This window comes from Pocillopora damicornis, chromosome 7 (genome assembly GCF_964200805.1).
Source record: "Pocillopora damicornis chromosome 7, jaPocDami1.2, whole genome shotgun sequence".
Classification (NCBI taxonomy): domain Eukaryota; kingdom Metazoa; phylum Cnidaria; class Anthozoa; order Scleractinia; family Pocilloporidae; genus Pocillopora; species Pocillopora damicornis.
The window spans coordinates 24,731,385-24,750,136 of record NC_142676.1 but is presented as its reverse complement, the minus strand read 5'-3'; the positions used below and the strand labels follow the sequence as shown (position 1 = coordinate 24,750,136).

General features: G+C 36.5%; 3 protein-coding genes and 1 long non-coding RNA gene across 4 annotated transcripts; 2 read left to right on the top strand and 2 right to left on the bottom strand.

Moving 5' to 3' along the window:
• Positions 1–300: 300 nt before the first annotated feature.
• Positions 301–10,156, bottom strand: LOC113667248 (COP9 signalosome complex subunit 3). Its single transcript, XM_089212501.1, has 14 exons — positions 9,950–10,156; positions 9,727–9,839; positions 9,589–9,638; positions 9,232–9,324; positions 6,090–6,164; positions 5,464–5,568; positions 4,855–4,944; positions 4,154–4,204; positions 3,528–3,629; positions 2,949–3,020; positions 1,860–1,946; positions 1,448–1,561; positions 1,192–1,272; positions 301–591 (listed from the first exon to the last, which is right to left on the bottom strand). The coding sequence occupies exons 1-14, from the start codon at positions 10,120–10,122 to the stop codon at positions 523–525; spliced, it is 1,275 nt and encodes a 424-aa protein (XP_089068627.1). The 5' UTR covers positions 10,123–10,156; the 3' UTR covers positions 301–522.
• Positions 10,157–10,181: 25 nt separating this feature from the next.
• Positions 10,182–14,132, top strand: LOC113667249 (membrane-anchored junction protein). The gene is made up of 9 exons (XM_027183058.2): positions 10,182–10,364; positions 10,483–10,534; positions 10,660–10,732; positions 11,534–11,665; positions 12,097–12,140; positions 12,503–12,527; positions 12,890–12,994; positions 13,288–13,327; positions 13,788–14,132. Exons 1-9 carry the CDS (start codon positions 10,258–10,260, stop codon positions 13,825–13,827), a joined length of 618 nt encoding a protein of 205 aa, XP_027038859.2. The 5' UTR covers positions 10,182–10,257; the 3' UTR covers positions 13,828–14,132.
• Positions 13,176–15,274, bottom strand: LOC149043280 (uncharacterized). The gene is made up of 2 exons (XR_016188485.1): positions 14,902–15,274; positions 13,176–14,593 (listed from the first exon to the last, which is right to left on the bottom strand). It is a non-coding gene; the product is annotated as an uncharacterized LOC149043280 (long non-coding RNA).
• Positions 15,275–16,267: 993 nt separating this feature from the next.
• On the top strand, positions 16,268–17,680 carry LOC149043279 (perlucin-like protein). The gene is made up of 2 exons (XM_089212539.1): positions 16,268–16,636; positions 17,120–17,680. Exons 1-2 carry the CDS (start codon positions 16,585–16,587, stop codon positions 17,563–17,565), a joined length of 498 nt encoding a protein of 165 aa, XP_089068665.1. The 5' UTR covers positions 16,268–16,584; the 3' UTR covers positions 17,566–17,680.
• The last annotated feature ends 1,072 nt before the right edge of the window (positions 17,681–18,752 follow it).

Sequence of the window (18,752 nt, the reverse complement as noted above, 5' to 3'; positions counted from 1 at the left end):
CTTTCTCTAAGGCTGAGATGGCATTAATCTGGAAAACGTTTAAAGTTCTCTTTTTATGAAGTCATTACAGTAAAGTACAAAGACAGAAAAACCCCCTTCTCCATTTCTTTTGGACTCGATAGATTTTTGGCGTGCTTACCCTAAAATTTTAAAATGTGTTACTTCCACAACTCCCCGAAAAGCAACCAGATATATAAAAAAGGGAAAAAAAAAATGGAGCCACCCAGTCCCGTGTCATCGAGAAGAAAGAAACAATAATGAACCAAAACAAAACGCGAACATCATTACGCTAACAAAGTCCAGATTTTTACTAAGCTTTATTTTTACTGTTCCCTTAAAAGAAAGCGAGAGGGTTAACTTTTAAGTCACGTGTTCAATAATTCCTACTGTACAGAGTTAAGTAGATTAACAGCTCCATAATTTCTGCTTTCTCAAAGGTACAAACTTCATAGACAGAGGGTCATTGAAGATATCGATTTGCAAACATGCTCAGAAGCAAAATTGTTGAACGAGACATGGCTCTCACATCAGTCCTTCATCCCCTCTCATTCTACTCATCATTACATCCTCGTCACAATGTGTTCCCATGGTCTAAACAGAAAAAAGGAAAGAAAAATTATCGTAGAATCAAACCAGAGTAAGAACAAAGGCTAACAAAGCAAAGGTAAATATCAAGTGGAACCACTAAGAACTCAAGGTAAAAACTAGAACACTGCCTGAAGCGCGAAAAAAAAATGCGTGAGAACAGGTCATTTTCGCAGCTGATTGGTTAAGAGGCATGAGTTTATCACAGAGTCAATGGAAAAAAAGTTGATATCATCCCCTCAACCAATCAGATACAACATTGACACAACGTTGGTGACTTGACTGCAAACCTTTTCCCGCGCTTTAGACAGCGTGCTTGCTTTTACTTTAATTCATGATTGGCTCCTTGTAACTTTGTAACTTTGCTCTGATTGGCCGTGTGATCAAGATTACATTGATCTAGATTTAAGGAAACTCAATCAAAATGCACGCTAGCAACGAAGGGGAACGTTTCACTTTTGAATACTTTTGAAATTCTAAATTAATTTGCAGTTCATCCCGACTTGAAATGAGAAACGAGATAATTTCGTAAAATTGTCGGCAAAATGACGATATCAACGGGATTCCAACAAGGAACACTACTCTCAAACACAAAATTTGTATTACCTTCTGAACATACTGTGGGTTTGTAGCCAGCTCTCGGTCCATGTGTTGTAGCTTTTCGTCGAGATGTTGGAATAGCCGCATCTGCAAAGAGAACGAAGGAGCTTTATTATCCACTTCATCAGTGACAATATACAATGACTATTTTGGCCTAATTTTTCAATTATTTGCAATCCATGTTGCCACATTATCTAAAGTAATGAAAACCTCCCCTGTTTGCACACGCACACACTCACACACCAAGCACAACCAGTTATACCTCACTGTCGAGCTTTTTCAACATCTTTGGGTTGTTGTACTTCTCCGGATTTTGATGAAAGGAAACCATACCATCTCGCTGATTAATGCTTGCATATATATCCCCATCTTCTATCTGGAAAGAAAAGAGAAATATTACTTAAAGACTTCAAAAGGATTCATTAACACACTATGCATGTACTTTACGCATCGAGAGTATCATGAAATTTGAAGGAGAGCTTTTAGTTTTGCATCTGATTGGTTGAGAGTGTGCCACGAGTTTTCTAAACCAATCAGTAAGCAAAGCTATACAAAACGAGTGCAGTCCAATCCAGTCCCACATTACTTCCAGCAACACATCGATTTTTGCTCTTTGCATAAACTGTTTCCATAAACCAAGGTTGTTCTTAGAGGCACAATGTAAATATTGTTACCATGTTGAGTATGTACTGCTCGGCTTCCTTGGGGCTGCTTAGTTGCACTCTGTTGGCCATGTCTGACAGAGACAGGGTAAGAAATGTCTGACAAAAAAAAAAGACAAACAAAAAGAAAAAACAATGGTTAACAAAAAAAATTAAATTAAGTAGGGACATTTGGATATGGAGGCGAGTTAAATAACAAGTTGAACTCGTCTACATGTTCTCCACATCTTGTCTCCAAGTTTAGAGAAGTTACAGTGAACTGTGTTCTTTGAGAACCTTTATGGCGTTCTTTGTAAGCAAAAAAAACTGTATTATCATCGTTATTGCACAATAATTGAGCCCTTTCTTGATTAACAAAGCAAAAAACTGTTGCAGTGTCACCATTCTCACAAAAACTGGATTGCCATTTCCGCAGTCAATAAAAGTGATGTCTAACAAATCGTTTCTGTGTCAAAAACAACCCTTTCACCCCATCAGTTGTCATGTACGTAAAACTATAAAAAGCAAATGAGGGCATAAGTCGTCAACGACTGCGCCACGAAACAAACAGTGTTCATTTGCATAACAATAGAGGGTAAGTTTCTAAAGAAACTGTGGTGCGGTGGGAGAGTATAGCAGAGTAATTTGGTTTTACCGACCGAGTTGATAACGTTAAATTGGCCACCGTAGAGAGTTACAAAGCTGACATTTCGAGCGTTTACCCTTCGTCAGAGCGCAATCATTTGCCCTGACGAAGGGCTAATGCTTGAATCGTCAGCTCTTAAACTCTTTACGGTGGCCAATTTACGTTATCAACTCAGTTGATGACACCAAACTACCCTACTTCACTTGCATAATGCCGTCAGAAAATGATGGACCCAAAATGCTTTCTTGTCAATTGCCACTAAGTACTGGAACCTAATGAACATTGTCAAATTCACTTTTGAATCCCACGCTCTTAACTTTTCTATTTTAAAACTGAACCCAGTCAAAGAACTTTCTAATGTCCAACACACCTGCTTTGGAATGCAATGAATGCAAGTCTCCACCTAAACCTGTTCCCATTTCTCAGTTTTGTAACTATGTATTCCTTTTTGAAGTTTAACTTGTCAGTTAAAATACCTTTGTAAGCCTGAGAATATTCTTCTTATATAGAGAGCTAACCACTTGCTTCACCAGACCAACGTTGTTGTCCTAGAGTACATAATAAATTAACTTTTGTCAAAAGGGGTATCTACCATTATTCACAACTGGCTAAGTAGAATACTACATACTATTCTTAAACACAGTACAATAACAAAGAACAAAGAGTCTATTGAGATCTGCTTCACTCCATCAAAAAAATCAACCAAAGAAATTCTCATATGAATCAGAACCATCTGGACAATACAATCAATTCATATATGATCTCCAATTTAAGGTTGGACTATTTAAAAAAATTAGGGAAAACCCTCGATATGTAGCCAATTCATTTTATTTTTTACCTTTTTTCAATTTTGTTTATTGGCTCATCTCATTTCTAACTACCTCCAAAAGCCCAAATTTGCATTTACATTTGGAAGTACAGAACTTCCTTCCTAAAAAGGGAAAAAGGATTGTAAGGATGTAAAGGGATTATGGATACCAAAAGTGTTCTGTACAGCAGAAATAATTTCTTGGCTGACAGATAACACTTAACTACTCATTCCACATTTTACTTACTGTTCTGAATGTTTCCTCATTCTTTGTAGCTACTGTTTGAACCTCATTAGGATTGTTTGAAGAGTAACTTGATGCAAGTTCATGATATGAAGCACTCAGAGGCTGAGATATAAGGATATAACAAAATACATTCATTTTAAATAAAAAGTACAATGTCTTCTATAAAAGTAAACTGAACAGGTGATGATATTGTTGAAAGGCTGTGCATAATCAAACATACACAAATGATTCTTTAAATCATCCATTGTTTTTTTGTTTCAGAGATTTATTCAATCATCGTTTTGTAATAACAAATATGGTGCATACCACAGTGCTGAAAAGAAAATTTGCTCATTTAAAAGTTTCACTTATTTTCTTAGATAACCAATAAATAAAGTTTGCCTTTTTGGAAGAAGTGATAAAAGGCCTTTCTTGTTTGTTTGTTTCCCATTCTCTCAAGTTCACCTCTTTGCATAAAAATATATCACACTACACTGTATTACATAGTTCACTGTGAAAAAACTAAACAGGTTTTAAACCAATGCATCACACATTTGCATGGACGAATATCATCTTCAAGAGGGCAGTATGAGTCCCAGTTATATTATGCATTTGTGTCAATGAGAAGTGTTTAAATTCATTCTTACCTTAAGAAATCTCATTACCACATGTGAAGTGTATTTTGGAAGGTCCATAATCTGTTGAGTAAGTCAAACTGTTGGTTAGCTACATTTTCCTTGAAAGTTCAACACAAAAATAAAAGCTTCAGTAATTATTCATAGCAGTATCGGGAAATTTCAACCCACTGCAAATTCTTCTCTACTACTAGTTTGCCTCATATTGACACATTTATCCCATCTGCTACAGCAAGTTTACCTCTACCTCCACAACTTTGTCTAAGAATCTTTAAACTAATTTCCTCAGAGGCAGAATGTGTTTCCTTTTAGATGAATTACACATGTTTGGAAATTTACTAAGACCATTATTATTCCCCTCTTCTCTTAACCCTTTAAACCCTAAGAGTGAGCCACATCTAATTTCTCCCTACATTAATACTGCTGAATCATTCATTAGGATCATGAGAATAAAATAAATCATCACCAACTAAAGAAGCTCTAGATTGTTGAACAAAGTCTCCTTGTCAGAACCTTAGGAAATGTATAGAGAACAGTATGGAGAATATGCATACTGATTTTAGGCTGTAAAGGACTAAAAGAACACAGTCTGGTAAAGGAGACTGTGGTGAAAATCTGTGGCAACTGATGGGGGAAATTGATCGGGGGAAATTGCAATGGGGCAAAACATCTGTGAACTAACAAAGCACAAACATTAGTGATATCAGTCTCACCTTTCCATGAAGAATGAGAGAAACTAGGATGAACTTTTTGTATGATTCCAACATTATATGACTAACATCAACAGCTGGACAGGTGACTGCCTGAAGAACAAAAAATGTAAGTTAAGAGTTAGGAAATTATTGATTTGGAAAACAGACCTCTGGCAATTCAATCTGCCACCTAATTTGACATGTGTGACAACCATTCAGTATATTTCTTAAGTTTATAAAGTCACAAAGAGGCTTTCTAACATTTTCTAACATACAAAATGATATTTAGTTTATTGTTCTTTCTAAAGGCTTATTTTTTGGTTATTTACCTCCTGATAAGGAACATTACTTTCTATTACACAAGTAAGTGCTACTACATTTTAATACTTAAAGAAAGCAATTATTATGGATACCTTAAATTAATCAAGTAAAATTTTATTTGAGGTACCAAAAGTCTAAGGGGATCTCAGTACAACAGATACAAAATGAACAACATAAAAAAAGAATACTTTACATGCACAAATCACCATCTACGGAAATGGGATAGAGATATAGAAATACCTTGTCTACAAGATTAAAACATAATTTTCTATCTCATTAAACATGTTCACAGCATTTAAGATTACTCACCACTTCATAAAAGTACAGAGCTTTTTCAAATTTTTTCAGAGCTGTGTAAATCATTCCACCATAATAACAATAACTGAGTAATGCCTTTGCATCATACTTCCCACCCTGCAGTGAAGAACAAAACACACACAGAGAACTATATCCATTTGTTAACTGCGAATTATGAAAGAGGGGTTCTATTGCCTAAAAGCCTTGAAGTCACTTTAAATTGCACTTGTAGGTTCATTGGATCAATATCAGTATCTAGGCAACTGCCCACCTACTCCTTCCCTAACCCAAAAACAGTCAATTGATAACAAGTTAAGGTTAATGTTGGGTTAGGGAAGGAGTAGGTGGGCAGTTGCCCAGATACTGATATCGATCTGTTTCATCAACAGCATTAGCTAGAATAAACTTGAACTCGAACATAAAACATTTAACCCTTTCACTCCCTAGATTCCATTGTCAACTCTTATTGCTGTCTGCCATACAGTTCTCTTTTTGTTAGTTTGGAGAATTTGGTATTGGATCAACCAGTCATCTCTTAATTGATGTTTTCCGTTATTCTCATCATGTGTCTGCTTGATATTGAATTGATATTGTAACGAGAAATTCTCTCTTGGTCACTCATGGACATAATGGTCTACCTCTTTGTGAATGTCTGTTATATCTGTATCCAGAAAGGGGAGGGCTGGCTTTAAACACTTGGCAAGTAAACAAAGCTGTCAAGAGAACAAAAGAAATAATATCTGATTTCTGATGTTTGATACAATCATGACAGTCTTAGTGCAACATGACAACATGATCAAAACAGGGTTGCAAAATAGAGCTTTAACCTGCCGTAAAATCTTTACGATATCAGAGACTTGGCTGGATTCTTCAGTCAACAACGAGAGCATTCATATTCCAGGCTACACTTTGTATAGACAAGACCGTGGCCCGCACAAACCTGGCGGCGGACTATGTGTTTACATTAAGAAAAACTACAAAGTTTCATCACTGGAGAATGTATCCTCAGTTTCTGATAATAACTTTCAGCAATTGTGGCTAAAAGTGCAAAGTCGCTGTTATAAGTCATTCGTCATCTGCACAGTATATCAACCACCGAGTACTCCATTAAATTTTATAGATGATCTTGCCAACAGTCTTATCGAATCCCTCCTGTCAGGTCTTGATGTCATTATATTGGGTGACCTCAATTGCAACCTCCTTCAAGATAACGCAGAATCCCGTGCTTTAAACGATTTTTGCTCTACTTTTAACCTCACCCAATTAATCAATAAACCAACCAGAGCCACGGTGAATGGGGAATCGTTAATCGATGTTGTGATGACCACGAATGAGAAACTAATTGCTTCAAACGACGTCCTTATGTCAACTATTAGCGATCACAATCTTGTCTACATCTCGCTGAAGTTAAAAAAGCCAAGGATCAAGCCCTGTTACGTCACTATTAGAAGCTATACTAATTACAGCGCCGACAATTTCCTACGTGATTTGTCATTTGCGCCTTTTCACATAATAAGCCTATTTGACGATTTCAACGATCAAGTTGATGTATTCAACGAACTGTTCTTGGAAGTACTAAGTCAACATGCTCCAGTCAAGAGGGTTAAAATTAGATCTAAACCTAACCCGTTTATAACACCAGAAATTCGTCAACTAATGAGAACGCGCGACCAATGGCGCAAACTTGCGGGAAAAACAAATGACCCCTTCCACTGGAACGGATACAGATTTTTTCGTCAAGAAGTGAAAAGGGAAATTCGTGTGGCCGAAAAAGTTCACGTCAGGACTCAGATCCTGGATAGCAATGGAAACCCTAATTCAATTTGGAAAATCATTAACCGGTGTCTACCACGTAAACAACAAGATAGTTTTATGGCTTCTGAGGATCCCACTAGGTTAGCTAACGAATTAAATGATTTCTTCACCTCCGTCGGCAGTATTACTGCTCAAAAAGCCAGGGACTTATCTTTACATCATGGACTTAGTGTAAATTTGGACGTGCTGACTCCTTTACACATATCCACCGACGTTAGCCCCGAATTATTCGTTCTCCATCAAGTCACGGAAAATCAGGTAGAAAGGGTGATTAGAAGCCTACCATCTAACAAAGCTCCTGGAATGGACAAGATATCCTCCAGAATTCTTAAAGACAGTTTACCCAGTACGCTAACAACAATTACCCACATTGTGAATAACTCCTTTGTTACCAACACATTTGCATGTGCATGGAAAACAGCAGAGGTTACACCTATTCTCAAATGCGGTAATCCAGATGTCCCTAACAACTATCGCCCCATCTCATTATTACCAATAGTCTCAAAAGTCACTGAAAGGTTGGTACATGGACAACTTATGGAGCATCTAATTAGAAATAATAAACTGGCAGCACATCAGAGCGGAAATAGAAAGCTTCACTCGACAGAAACAGCTCTGTTGTACGTTACAGATCAGTTGCTCCAGGCTATGGATAACAAGAAAGTTTCCATCATGGTCTTATTAGACATGTCTAAAGCATTTGATAGTATTCGACACGACATCTTGTTATCCAAGCTACAAAATCTCGATTTTTCCCAGGGTGCGTTGAATTGGTTTCAGAGTTACCTTTCTAACCGACAACAGTGCGTTCGAATAGGTGACGCAGTTTCTAAAGTACTCCCACTTGAGTTCGGAGTTCCGCAAGGCTCTATTTTAGGTCCGGTTTTGTTTACAATCTATGTTAACGACCTCCTTTCTGTTCCTAAACGTTGTCTATCTGCCTCCTATGTTGATGACTGTAAATTGTACTTGTCCTTTTCACCTGCCGAATTACCCACGTCCATCCTCGCCTTAAACGAAGATCTTACGAGAATATCTCAATGGTGCTGTAAAAACTCTCTTTTGATTAATCCGGACAAAACTAAGGTTCTAGCTGTTGGATTACCACAACTTTTAAAGAAACCGTCATCATTCAGTATAACACTTTTTGACAAGGAAATAACACCTGTGCCTGTCGTTAAGGACTTGGGTGTTCTTCTCGACACACACCTCAGTTATAACCAACATATCACTGAGATTGCCTCTAAATGCCTTTTTAAATTGTACCAAATTAACAGAATCAAACACCTCCTGGATAGGAAAACACTTCTGTTAGTAATAAATTCTTTTGTCTTTAGTAAACTCCAATATTGTTCAACTGTCTGGAGTAATACCAGCAGCAGCAATATTGACAAGTTACAAAAAGTCCAAAACTTTGCCGGGCGAATTATTCTGGGACTAAGAAAGTATGACCATATTTCGGATGGGTTGCGATCGTTGAAATGGCTTCCTATTAGAGAGAAACTCATTTTAAATGACGCTACTATGATGCACAAATGTATTAACAAGCTTGTTCCAGACTATCTTGCTGATATGTTTAAATCACGTTCTCAAGTCCATAATAGACAAACTCGATCATCTGGTGCTTTGGATATACCTTTATGTCGCCTGTCAACAGGGCAGCGGTCCTTTGCTTTCAGAGGAGCCAAACTCTGGAACTCCTTGAACGATAACATTAAGTCTTTAAAATGCCCCAGGAATTTTAGACGTCATCTTGCAAACGTTTTATTAAGTTGATATATTATATTATTGATATATATTTTGTAATTATAATATTATTGTATTTACATTCTCAATTAATTTATATATTTGTATTTTTTTTTTTTTTTTTTTCTATTGAGCTGAAAAGCCCACTTAGGGAGCATCAATAAAGTATATGTATGTATATGTATATAAAGTGAACATTATTTCAACAAGAAATCTCACCTGTGCAAGATCTGAATGAATTGAAGTCAGTTGTGTAGGGGACTGCTGTGCCTTTTTTATTGCAATACACATCATTCTTATCCCTCTCATTGGCTGAAACAAAACAATGGTAAGCAATTTGTCCCTATACTATTAATAACATTAGGTTCTTTTCATCCCTTTTTAAGCTAACCACCTAGATAATAATAAAAAAAATATCTGAAAACCCACCTTCTTAAGTGAGTCTATTTTAAAAAGTTCATTCGGGGAAAAATGTTCCTGTCTGAATGAAAAACTCCTCAGGCCATCGATTTAGCCTAATTATATTCCTTGGGTAATCTCTAATGCATAGAAAAGAGCTTTAAAATAATATCTTACCTGCTTGAGATCCACTAAGCAATGTGTTATGAAATGACACAGGTGAGCAACTGTAAACCACAAATATGAAAATGTTATTGGAAAAAAAAAACAAACAAACAAAACGACCCCAGACTGAATAGTTTGACAACGACTTACACTTATCCCCAGCAAATTGGATTTGTTCCTTTGAGCAAATTGTTATGAACTGCTGAATCTGACTGAATAACAACTCAAAGTCTCCATAATTTGGTAAAGATAGTTTCACCAACCTAAGCAATAATCAGGACAAAAAAAGAACAAGCAGTTAAAACAGAAAATAAAAACGGAAGCTGATCATTATGACAGAAAAACAAACAGGAACATTGAACGAGATACTCACAATAGAGCCATGAATGCCAATGAATGCTGATCAGGATCAAGTGATGCAATCGCAGCATCAATCTGGCCTGCATACTTGGCTAATAAATCATTAGATCTGTTTAAATAATCTGCAAGTTGGACGTAATCTTTATCGGCAGAAATGGATCGTACCGTGGCTAAGAAATCCTCCATCTTCACTGTGGCACTTGCAGTCGCCTTAGTCTTCCTCGGCTAATCAAATCGAGGCTGGTGTAAGGTGCGCTTTCACACGAAATGGCGGGAGAGTCAAGCCAGGCTAAGTGACTCAGCCAAGTGACTGACTAGAAAATGCCGTTACAGCCTTTTAATTTTGACAAAAAACCAGACATTCGACTCGTAGTATACCAAAATATAGTCTATAAGATTAAGGTGACTTGTAGACAATCTTCTGACAGGTAATTTTACGCGATTGGTTTTCACATGTTTGATGTCGCTGCTATGTACATGTTGTTCTTGATGTTATTTTTCTCTAATAAATTACCAAAGCGTCTCTATTTTTAAATTCCCAAACAGAGAAAGTATTCGACGGTTGTTTTTAGAAGATAAAAACAATCAAGATCTAGAGGTGAGTTCATTTTGGTCGGACCTATGTTAGAGTCCGTTTAAATTTGAAAAACCTCTTGGAATCATTACTACATACTGTCTGATTTCAAGTAATCATTATGCATAATTTTAACTCCTTCTCCTCAGAGAGTTGTTTGTGCCATATTGAACACATATGATCTTATACCAGTGCAAACAGATAATTTTGTCGTCTATCCATGTATCCTTTCAACAGTAAATACACTGCATTAGCAATCAGTAATTATTAATTTTTAACACAGTAACCCACAAGTGATTAACATCCGACTTCTCCCTGAAATATCTATACATTACCCAGCAAGCAGGTAATTAAAATACTCAAACATATCAAGAAGAAGTTGTTGTCTTGATCCAACACCAAATTCTTGTAACCAATTTAAAAGGAAATATGTTGTAGCTGGAGGGGAGAGTTGACCATTAGATCTTGGAAGTTAAAGGGTTAATTGCTACAAAACTAAACATATAACATTTCATAAGTCTGAGAGAGAGAACCCAGGAAGAAGATAGCAATAAGGGATTAAGATGTGCCCCTAGGAAGAGGCTTAAAATAACACTGTCTTTTACCAGAGTTTCCAGACAGGGATTTTATTTAATAATGACAAACATAAGCCCTTGTCATGATCATATTTGATGCTGAAAATGTCCACCTACTCAATTAATGCAATTAAATTGAATTGACAATTTACAAATGCTGATGGGAATATTATATTGTGGGTAGTATTAATGGATGTTATGGAAAGATTTATGTCCAATCTGATACTATTCTAAAACAAAGCCTAAGCCCTAAAGATAATTTATTGTTTTCAAATCATTTGAATTTATTAAAGAACTGTATGCAAAAAGAAAATATGGGCTTACATAGAAATCTTGCCATTGTTTTTCAAAGATGAAATAATAGTAGGGGACAATTGTGAAGAGTCATTGTCATGTCCTTTTCCGATGAAACATTTGTTGCAAAACCAACTTAACCCAAAGCTTTTAGATAAAAACTACTGGGAAACAAGAGAAAGACTGGTATTTTCTCAGCATGGTCATTTCCTAGAGGCTCATAAGTATTCCTTTACATTTTATGTGGAAGAGAAACAAAAAAACCATGGACAAATTGTACAGACAGGTATATTAAACCAATCGGATATGATCAATTCTGTAAATGTATTTATGGTATTAATAATGATACATAAGTTCTTATTAAGGGCACATTTGACCTCAACGCAGTTGCCATAAATATAAATTATAGAATAAATAAGAAAATCTTTAGTCCTAGCTGACATGTTAAAGACAGTTTTTTTACATAATAAATATTTGAAAAATATTAAGAGTAAAGACTAATGTAAATATTTCTTGAGTAAAAATGTGCTAAGTTTTGTTTTAAATGTAGCAACTCTCTTTGGATTTTTAATATTATTCTTTTATGGTGTTGGATAACTGAGGTGCACCTTATGTTCAAGATTTCATGGCTGAGGTGCATCATAGTGAACAGGATGAAGATTGGAGAGTCCTATATAAATATCATATTCTTGTGTGTCTGTTATTGTTGTCTTTTAGACAGAGCTCAAGAACAGGAAGAGCATGTCAATCAGACTTCAGTAGTAAGTGCATTGTACATGCATAACTTAACCCTTAGATACCTAAGAGTGACTGGCATCTAATTTCTCCTCACAATTTTACCCTTGAATCAAACACTAAGGTACCATTAAAAATGAAAATGATCACTACTCTAAGAAGCTCGTTATTGTTGAACAAATTCTCCTGGACAGCCTTGACAGAAATGCTTAGAGAACAGTATGGAGAATATGCATACTGATGTTAAGGTGTAGAGGGTTCAAGCTTTCAGAGGAATGGGACTAAAAAATTTTTTGTTTGCCATTATTTGGGTGATAGGTTTTTTACAGGGACTTGTTCATGACAATTACCTATGTATTCAAGCCAGATGTTTTCATTATTTTTACAGCCAAGTGGTAGCAAAGAGAGAATTGGTATGTAGCTTCAGGATTTTTAATATCTTGCATTTTCTGGTTGTTCTTAGTATTTAGAATCTTAGACAAAAGATAAAGACCTGTGACTTCTCTTGCCTGTTAGACAACTGGTGAAAGCTATGGAACCATAAAGGAAAAGGCAAAGAAGCTATGTTCTTCACTATACATCTGACTCATCAGGAATTCTTTGTTGTTTCCTTTCTTCCAGATCAGTCTATCTTTCTATTTGTGCAGCTTATAGAGTAAACATTAGTAGTAAATTTTACCTTGTGAATTACACAATGCATTTAGACAAACTTTGTGGAAAATTTCTAGGCATCCATTGATTTCACAGGCATCACCTGAAGGCTTTTTAATTTCAGTTACTGAGTATGGACAGAAAAACCGTCATGATGTTGAAGAGAAGGAACTGAAGGAGTTTCTCAGACTTCAAAATTTGGCAAGTAAAGATGATAAGCAAACTGAAGGTATGTTACATAAACTGAACATTTTAAAGAAAAAAAGATTTAAATAACTTAGGGCATCTTGCAATTAACAGAACTGTCAGCAAAATCACTCATTTTCCAAATTAAATAAATGTTAAGTTTGGAAAATATAAGAAGCCAAATTTTCCATTGTGGTTAAAAATAGAGTTGAATTTTTCATATATTTTTAGAGATAAGATCCAAGGTTGCTTTTATTCAGTTTATCTCCTAGATAATTAATTTAAAAGATACAATGCAAACAACCTATGTAAAAAAAAATTTCATTCCTTTGACAGATAGTGAGCAGCCCACTTCAGGACTTCAAAAAGTATTCAAGTATGAAAATCTGGTTGTATTTCCTCTCTCTTAATTTTACTTAAGATGTTCTAGTAGTAAACTTAGTTGTCTCTCCAGAACAGAAAAAAAGACGTCTTCATTACTTAAGTGTGTTTGTTCTGGGTTTCCTTACATCATGGAAAATCTGGAAAGTTATGGACAGTCATGGAATACATGCAAAATTATATTTCTGAGGAAAACAAAATTAAGAAAGGCCATGGTTAAATGATAATTTTTATAAAGTTTTGAAACAATTTCAGTCCAAGAATATTTTTGTGGAAAGTATTGGAATGTTATGACCTTGAATAAGTAAAAACCTTCCTTCTGTCTTTCTGTAACTTATGTTTAATTCCCCCACAACAGAAAAATCAGCCATTCTTTTATTGATATTAATATCTTTAAGCCCTAAGGGTTGCTTTGAGTATGCTTATCATATTGAAGTTTACCATTTGTATTTCAGTGCCTTGGTGTCTCCAGTACGATCATTACTAGGAAATTAAAATATCTGTTTACTGACAACATCATCAGATTCACGAGGAAGAAAATCATCTTTTTGGTCTGTACAGAGGAAAAGAATCTAGCAAAAACAAAAACTAACCAATTTAAAAAACAAAGCTGAGTTGATATTTTACATTGTATCTTATATTGTCAAATTTATCACTAAAGTAAAGTTTTATCAATATTTTACACTGCATACAAAAGACTTTAGAACTTAACTTATTATTGTATTTGTAAATATTTGAGATGGAGTTATGTAATTTTTGCAATGCAGTTCATTAATAAAATTAAGAAGTCTGCATGGAGAGATAACTGATAAGCTCATGAGGTTGGTGACTTTGTTAGTTTTCTTTGATCTTTGCTAATAACAGCTTTGCAGGTCCAGGGGGACTGAGGTGTGGTCAAACCCCTTAAAGGGGGGTCCATGTTAGTGGATGGCATCATGTGACATCTCAAAGAGTGGCCGCAAAAAATAGTTCAATTTACTCTTCTTAAAAAACTTATCTGATTTCCTGTGTTCAATTTATCCAATCATGGTCATTGTGGTCTCTCATTCATATACTTGATAAACTAACAAGTAAGTAATGCCCTTCAGCGCTACCCTCTGCATGCAAAACAGCTACCAGACTTAAAAATGTCTGTGCTAAATACCAAAAGTTTCTTGTTCAAGACAATTGAAGAGGAGAGGAATCTTCATGAAAGAGTTAGTTTTTATCACTCTCTTCTTTGTCTCCCTCATTCTTTTCCATTGTAGTTGGCTTTTCTTTCCTGAAACAAAAACATACAAAGATGTTGAGCATTTGTTATGAGTGGTGAACAGTTTCACCTGTAAAGCGCAGTGGTCATATATGTATGAAATATCTAGCATACAGAAGCAACTCTGAACCATTGTCAATTAAGATTAGTTAACAAACCATTACAACATTTCCTAATTGCATAGTAGACCATTAGATAAAGTATCAAACGTCTTCCAAAAATTTCACTGATAAAAAGAAATACATCACTGCTTAGTAACATGAACAAGGCCAGTTAGGTAGTGGTATTTATGTATAATCACTGAAAAGATGTTTAATTACCTCAATTTCTCAAAATCAAATGTGAAGTTATCTCCCATCAGCATAAACGGAGCCCACTGGAAGGTTTTAGTAAAGCCGTTGTTTCTCAGTCACTTCCTGTCGTGGTGAAGAGATTCATTGGCACTTCCTTCACTGTCCAGGTGTTTGAAGAAATGCTTCATGAGCTGTTCTGTTGCTGCGTCCTCTAAGACCCAGCTTTCCACCAACACTGAACGTGCTTCGGATGCTAAGAAGGCTTACAATTCTTCGTTTGAAAGCTTTGCTGCTTCGTAAAATGAAACAGGCATTTTTAAACCAAATATATGAAACGAAATCCTTCGAGTGGGTAAATTTCAGTTCTGTCACTAATGGCCCATCTAGCCCCCCCCCCCCCCCCCCCCGAGGCGCTGAGATAGAATATTTCCCCCCTCCCCACCTGTGACGTAGTCAGTCACCTCTGACTCAACAAGAGGTTTAAGGAGAGCACTCATTATAATCAATTAGGGAGTATACTTAATCTTAGTTTCTGTTGTGTGTTAACATTTTTTTAATAAATCCGCCACAAACCTATTTTATCTATTGTGGCTAGAATAAAATTTAGGTGACTGATAAGAGGAGAAGGAGAACACTCATCATAATCTATTAGGGGGTGTACTTAATATTAGTTTCTGTTGTGTGTTAACATGTTTTGTTTTGTTTTTTTTTTAAATAAATCTGCCAACAAACCTTTTGTATTCATTGTGGTTAGAATAAAATTTAGGGAACTGATAAGCTAAAGATTTGGGCTTCCATCCATACCTTCTGCCTTCTTCACTTCTGAGATGTCAAAATCAAAGCCGCGCATGATGTTTATCAGATCGCGTCAGGAATTGACAGCACCACGAACAATTCAACTCTCATTGCAGTTAATTGTAACATATGACGATCATTCCGTCACTTGTTTTCTCATGCCATACGGTCAAAATTAAATGTGCTATATTTCAAGTACACAATTTTTTCTTTTAATGACATCGGGAAATAGGTTGAACGACTCCTTTATAAATACACGTAGAAAAATATAGACGCTGTCATGACCCAGAGACTGACCTTGTGGAAAAATTATTGTCTTTGGTACAAAAATTGTATAATAATTTTTAAACTTTTGGAGATATTTCGTCGCTCGGACAAAATCCTTTTTGAGAAAGGCAGAAACTAGTAGGTCAGTAACAGGGGGGGAGAATTTAACGAGGTCAAAAGGCAGCTATTGAAGTCTTATTAGATAAACATTGGCATCGTGGATTAATAAGGACATTCTTATTCAACACTGTCAGATTTGCATAGGAAGTGACTGCCTCCGAGTCCGTGACCTTTCCGCTTTGAAGATGTGTACACAACACGCTTGAAAAAGTTCTCGTTTCACAGATAGCATTTGTTTGTTGTGTAATAAAACCTCCCTACGCGTAGCAAGAAGCACCAGCTAGTGTTTGAAGGCTCTACACTATCAGCGGGTCAAGGTCTTGAAACAAACCTTTTAAGAATTTTGCTGCGCGCCAAACAAATATGTTTGCTCGTTCGAAGTACGTATGGCTCCTTTGTTTTCTGTTAACGACCACCTTTTCTGACGGTAAGCTTAAAAATTCAAGCGTCCAACCCGTCAAAAAAAATAAAGCAGATCAGAGCTTTGTGGTGAACAATAATTGTGGATTGGAAAGAGGAGATCGGTAAATGATGAAGTACATAAAAGATAAAGTGGATTACATCGCCGAACGATCCACAGGTACTCGGATTGTAGTAACTTTCAAACTTTGTTCAATTTATGAAATTTTTATTGATGCTGTTTGAGAAACGTTACCGTTATAGACTGGAGTTTCTTCAAGCTGTTGACGTTCTGAAAAAGCTCGAAGTCTCTTTTTCTTTGAATTCGTGAACTTCTTAAATCGGACCCTTCTCGAAAAAATGCCTCCCTGAAAAAATTTTTTTCCTTCACGGGAAATCTGACTTGTTTACGGTTATTGACCCAACTGCTATGGATCTTGCTTGAGGAACACAGATTGACCACCAGAAATTATCAAAATTTACAGTGACAGTTAAACTTTTTCAACTAAATTACTTTCGAATGCCCGAAAGTCACAGCGCCCCTGAGTGTTCCCTGACTTTTCCCTCCCCTACTAGCTTCACCTACAAGCACACCTGATCGAAGATCTACAGATGTGTGACTTTTCTGTCTATTAACAGTAATTTACCGCTTCCCTCTTCTTAGACCAGAGAGGGTCGGCCTGTCCAGACGGTTGGGTGCGCCATGGAAATTCCTGTTTCCTCATCATCGACACTCCAACCTTGGAATGGAAAGACGCCAGACGAAACTGCCAAAGGTTCGGCGGAGATCTCGCAAAGATCACATCGAGCGCAGAGAATCAGTTCATCTTCGGGCTCCTCCTCAAGCAGAAAAAAGTAACCCTATTTGGTGTATGGCTTGGTCTCCATCGTAAGGCAGACAATAAGTTCTACTGGGCAGATGACACTCTACTAACTGGCTACAATGCTTGGTTTACACGTGAACCAAATTCGCTCTCAGAGAAATGTGGTCATATGTGGGGAACAGGTTCCGCGAAAGGAAGATGGAATGATGTTTATTGCAGTCTTGACGTTTCACGGCACGCCAAAGATGCCCCTGTGATTCTTTGTCAGAAAAAGGCTAATCACTAGTTTACTTCAAGTAATATCGGTGGTGTTGGGATTCTTGAGGAAAAAAACTCAATCAAAGTATCGATGGACTTGCTTGTAAGAAAATAATTAAAAAATAAAGGTGTTGGTTTAGGTATCGAGTTGTTGAGAGGTGTAGATTTTGTTTTATTGTGGCTTTCCCGCCCCATGTGTCTAGGAGGTTCACTTTCCCAAAATAAAACAAGAAAACTCAAAAGAAGCTGAGTAAACATAGACAAAAACTGAAGGGATGGTCCTCGACAACATGATTTTGTTTGAAAGTCTCCAAGTGCGTCTGTTAGAGACAAATGCGTCGTTTTTCGTTTTAGCCACCAAGCTCAAAATCAACCATTTTCATTTCCACCAGTAGAGTGCATGTTCATTTACGCGCTTTACATTAGACGGAGGCTACTTGGAGAAGAAGACCCAGACACAGCTGACAGTCAGCGGTTATTCAGATTGACGGGATGCTGGGAAGTATGCGTTCGTAGAAGAAAATTCAAAAACAGCCGACCTCAAGCCACCTTTGCATTCTGTAGAGCATGGTTTAATCTGGTGGCCAATTGAGCCAATAGATTCATTTTGTTATTACTAGTATTAAGATTATTATTCTTGCAAATTATCAGCACTACTATTTTCATGCTTTACTGTAAATGTTGTTTACCAGGGGAAACCTATATTGCAGCTGAAGGATTGGAATTTTTTTTCAATGTTTTGGGCGAACGCTATTAAAATTTATGAGGCTACGAGGAGTGCCATTCAAGCAATGAAAAATTTGTCATTGAGCTATGCTTAAGTGTCCCAGATTCAAGTCTCGCGGAGAAGGGCGAAGGTTGTTAACCCATTCACTCGCTGAAAGCATAAAGCGTTGCGGCATTAATTTACTCGAGGAATCGTTAGAATCATAAAACTAACGCACCTCTCGTGACAAGCGCTTGCTTCGCTTTATGAAGAGAATAGGTTATTTTCTTTTCCATACAACGTGTTACGTAGGCTTCAAATTCTCACCATGGCTGCTTGTTTAGCATGCGACTGAGCAGGTCCTTGTGCTTGTGTTGCTCCTGTCCTGGTTTTGACCTCGACTTGGTACACCAAGCTTCACTAACTGTTTCTCCTCAATAGTCTTAAAACAGGTTTTTACATAGCTCCACAAAACTTTATTCCCGTTTATATCAATAATTTTGCTTTAC

Bases quoted from the DNA above. Each gene is read 5' to 3' on its own strand.
- LOC113667248 (XM_089212501.1), bottom strand. From the start codon at position 10,122: ATGGAGGATTTCTTAGCCACGGTACGATCCATTTCTGCCGATAAAGAT. The intron at 9,840-9,949 runs GTGAGTATCTCG...ATTATTGCTTAG, and splicing joins TTGGCATTCATGGCTCTATT to GTTGGTGAAACTATCTTTAC. The intron at 9,639-9,726 runs GTAAGTCGTTGT...TGTGGTTTACAG, and splicing joins CCAATTTGCTGGGGATAAGT to TTGCTCACCTGTGTCATTTC.
- LOC113667249 (XM_027183058.2), top strand. From the start codon at position 10,258: ATGCCGTTACAGCCTTTTAATTTTGACAAAAAACCAGACATTCGACTC. The intron at 10,365-10,482 runs GTAATTTTACGC...ATTCCCAAACAG, and splicing joins TGTAGACAATCTTCTGACAG to AGAAAGTATTCGACGGTTGT. The intron at 12,995-13,287 runs GTATGTTACATA...TTCCTTTGACAG, and splicing joins AGATGATAAGCAAACTGAAG to ATAGTGAGCAGCCCACTTCA.
- LOC149043279 (XM_089212539.1), top strand. From the start codon at position 16,585: ATGATGAAGTACATAAAAGATAAAGTGGATTACATCGCCGAACGATCC. The intron at 16,637-17,119 runs GTACTCGGATTG...CCCTCTTCTTAG, and splicing joins CATCGCCGAACGATCCACAG to ACCAGAGAGGGTCGGCCTGT.